The sequence below is a fragment of the Branchiostoma floridae genome, chromosome 19, assembly GCF_000003815.2.
Source record: "Branchiostoma floridae strain S238N-H82 chromosome 19, Bfl_VNyyK, whole genome shotgun sequence".
Taxonomy (NCBI): domain Eukaryota; kingdom Metazoa; phylum Chordata; class Leptocardii; order Amphioxiformes; family Branchiostomatidae; genus Branchiostoma; species Branchiostoma floridae.
The window spans coordinates 12,984,647-12,988,436 of NC_049997.1; the positions used below are offsets into that span (position 1 = coordinate 12,984,647).

The 3,790-nt window shown below is 36.8% G+C and overlaps 1 protein-coding gene across 1 annotated transcript in view; it reads left to right on the top strand.

Annotated features, from left to right (window-relative positions):
- The first annotated feature begins 202 nt into the window (after positions 1–202).
- LOC118406502 (CUB and sushi domain-containing protein 1-like) overlaps positions 203–3,790 on the top strand; it is a 26,860-nt gene continuing 23,272 nt past the window's right edge. Inside the window, exon 1 of the mRNA XM_035806562.1 lies at positions 203–377. Coding sequence (XP_035662455.1) covers positions 203–377 — 175 coding nt within the window. The remainder of the gene's footprint in view (positions 378–3,790) is intronic.

Consider the following 3,790-nt stretch of genomic DNA (forward strand, 5'->3'; position numbering starts at 1 on the left):
AGTCAGGTACCCATTTTTACACCAGGTAAAGTGAGGAAGTTCGTGTAAAGTGCCTTTCCCAAGGGTACAACGTCGGGGGCATGGCGGGTATCGAACTCAGGACCTCTAGATTCCGAGCTGAACGCTCTACCAGTTACGCCTCACACGACGCCATACGATAGTTGACACAGCATTGTGTTTCCCACCATACCTTAGGTCACCCATGGATGTCAGAACCTGGTTCGCACAACCTGACGGCGCTAAGCTCAACTTCTGTGTCGCCATAGTGATGAAGAACGTCTGGGGAACTGACCAGTGGTACGACGAGTCCTGCACTGAACGAGCCACAAGGTCCTTCATCTGCAAGCGGGCGGCCGAACGAGTGAACCGCTCGGGAGGCAATGCTTAAAGAATGCAAACAGTGATGGCAGACTTAACCACCTTACTGTTGTGCGAGTCTTCTAGGACTAGAGACAAACATATACAAGCACTAAAAATGCATGGTTATAATGCATTGTGTGACAGATATTCCAACTTGTAGAATTCCGAGACACACACACACACATACACACACACGCACACACACACACACACACACACACACACACACACATCCACAGTATGTAGTATGTAATGTTTACAAATATTTGTAACTAAAGATAAAGATTTTCTTTAACAACCTTGGTATGTGTATCTATGTATTTAATACAGCAAAATATCGCAAGATTCATATTTAGATTGCTTTTCAAAGTACTTTGTCTCGTTACATAGGAAGACAAGTTTTCTAGACCTAAAAAACTGCACCATGATGTTTTGATACAGAAAAGGAGGTTACACATTTACAATTGAGCATTTGTATTATATTTATAAGCGGGTATCCTTCAGTGAGGTAACAGTCTATGCATGGAAGTAAAACATCTTTAAAATCATTTACAGCATGTCCTTACACTAGCTGATCTTTATTTTTACTCTAGATTGGAGATTATCAAACATTATGGGGCACGCCAAATGGCGATCAGTCAACCAGAAAAATACACTTATGTTAGGCATCTGTATTTGTCTATGAAACCGAATGAATTTAGACTGAGCCTGGTATTGCCAAGTTTGTATTGTTAGAGGTACTCACAGAAGATTTTGTATGATAAAGATACAGGAATAAATGGTTGTCCTAAAATCTGAGACTTTTTATCACTTTTGGAGAAGATGAAAATAAAATATTTATTCATATTTTGCTGCACACTACCAACATATTTTTTCTTATATTTTTGTTCGTTCTTATAAACAGAAAAAGAATTGAACAGAAGAAAACTTTCAATGTTTAAGAAAATAATGTCCATGAATTAAGTACATTTTTCCCACAGCATTTTTCTGGTAGTCAGAGTCTTCTACTAAAAAACCTGATATTTTCTTATGATTGACAAGAATAATGATTTTGCTAGGCAAACAAAACACGAAATTACCAAGAAATGGATTTTTAAAAATTCTTGAGAATCTGTATTAGAAATGGAAAAGAACATTTTTATTGTCCAAAAGTGTTTTATATTATACTCGGCTCAGTATGGTAAGAAGATCCCAGTGCCCTGTAGGTCACTTACCTGTCCTAGATATATGTCATCTTTTCATCTGTGCAAGCCCAAATCATAAATGATTCATCATCTTTCCAAGAATCCAAGGATCTCATTTTCCTTTGTGTATTGTATCTTGCCTAACAGGTAACAGTGTATTGTACCCTATGTAACAGGTTGCCACATGATTAAAAAAACTACGAGGACAAACATTATGTCACAGACTTTTGCACTCGTGTGATCTATTTTGACGGCGAAATTACCCCCCCCCCCCGCCAAGGTTGCAAGTACAATAGGATTTGATTGGCAATAATCCGTAGATGTTTTGCTGTCGAACAGATTAAAAACGATCACAGTGTGTCGATACCATCATTTTACGAGGATACTGCAGTAGTCAAAGTACAGATTGAGAAATAGAAAACAAAGAAAATGCGTTTCTTTTTTGTCCCAAAGTATGATATATCATATTCGACTCGATCGGTAAAGTAAGTATGATCCCGTATCCAGCAGGTTAAAAACGTGTCCTAAACAGGTCTCCTTTTCATCGCTGTCATTCCAAATCATTAATGATTCATATTTTTATCATCTTTCAAGGAATCCAAGGATGACATTTTCCTCTGTGCATTGTATGTTACCAAGGACTTTATATTATTACATAACGTCCTTGATGTTACGCAACATGTGGCAGTGTATTAAACTTTCGCAACATGTTGATTAAAAAACTACAAGGAGTCAAAGGACAAACATTATGCCCCAGACTTTTGCACTCGTGTGATCTGATCTAATTTTCACGGCAAAATCATTTTACCCCAAGGTTGTACATACAATAGGGTACGTTACATTGTAATCCGTAGATGTTTTGTCGTCGACCAAATTAAAAATCAACGCAGCCTGTGGATGTTATCATTGCGCGAGGATACTTCAGTATTCAAGGTACAGATTTGAGAAATAGAGCAAGAAAAAGTTTTTTGTCCAAAAGTATAATATATCATATTTGGCTCGGTAAAGTAAGAATCTTCCCGTGCTCTTTAGGTCAAAAACTTGTTGTAAACAGGTCATCTATTCATCGATGTTATTCTAAATCATTAATGATTCATCTTTTCATCATCTTTCAAGGAATAAAAATATGTCATTTGCTCTGTGTATTGTATGTTGCCAGGGGCTTTATATAACGTCCTTGATGTTACGCAACATGTAACAGTGTATTGTACCCTATGTAACAGGTTGATTGAAAAAAACTACAAGGATAAACATTATGTCACAGATTTTTGCACTCGTGTGATCCATTTTGCCGGCAAAATCATATCCTCCAGGTTGTAGGTACAATAGGACCCGATTGCCAGTAATTCTTAGATATTTTGTCGTCGACCAAATTAAAAAGTAATGCAGCCTATGGATGATATCATTGCACAAGGATTCTTTAGTAGTCAAAGTAAGTAAAGGTTTGAGAAATTAAAAAAATGAAATTTTGTTTTGTCCAAAGGTATGATATATTATATTCGGCCCGGGAAAGTAAGAATAATCTTGAGCCCTTTAGGTCAAATACCTGTCCTAAACTGGTCATCTTTTCGTCGCTGTCATTCCAAATCATTAATGATTCATATTTTCATCATCTTTCCACACTTTATATAACGTCCTTGATGTTACGCAGCATGTAACAGTGTATTGTACGCTTGTAACAGCTACAAGGACAAACATTATGTCACAGACGTTTTCACTCGAGTGGTCTATTTTAAATGGCAAATTCATTTTACCCCAAGGTTTTACGTACAATAGTACCCGATCGCCAGTAATCCGTAGATGTTTTGTTGTCGACCAAATTAAAAGTAACGCAGCGTGTCGATGCCATCATTGCGCGAGGATACAGTCAAAGTACAGGTAAGGCAAAATGTTCTTGTTTCTACCGCTCTATGCAACCCTTACATGTTTGTGTGAAATATAGCAGTAGTTTTACTATAACATAGTCATCATTACTGACTTCTTTCCACTGACATAAAGTTTTATGTGTGCAGTTTTTTAAAGTAGCTACGATTATTTCTCTAGTGCATGAACTTAGAAGAGAATCAACTCGTGATCGCATTTATTTCCTGACAAGATTTTGTGGTTTTTTTCCTAAACAATACTGGTGCTTCATAAACGTTGTATATGCTACGAAATGTAGCAAATGATACTTTAGTTTTATTTTTCTATATTTTTCATGAACTGAATCAAAACAGTCTAAGGTCTAAGAAATCGAAATAAACCTT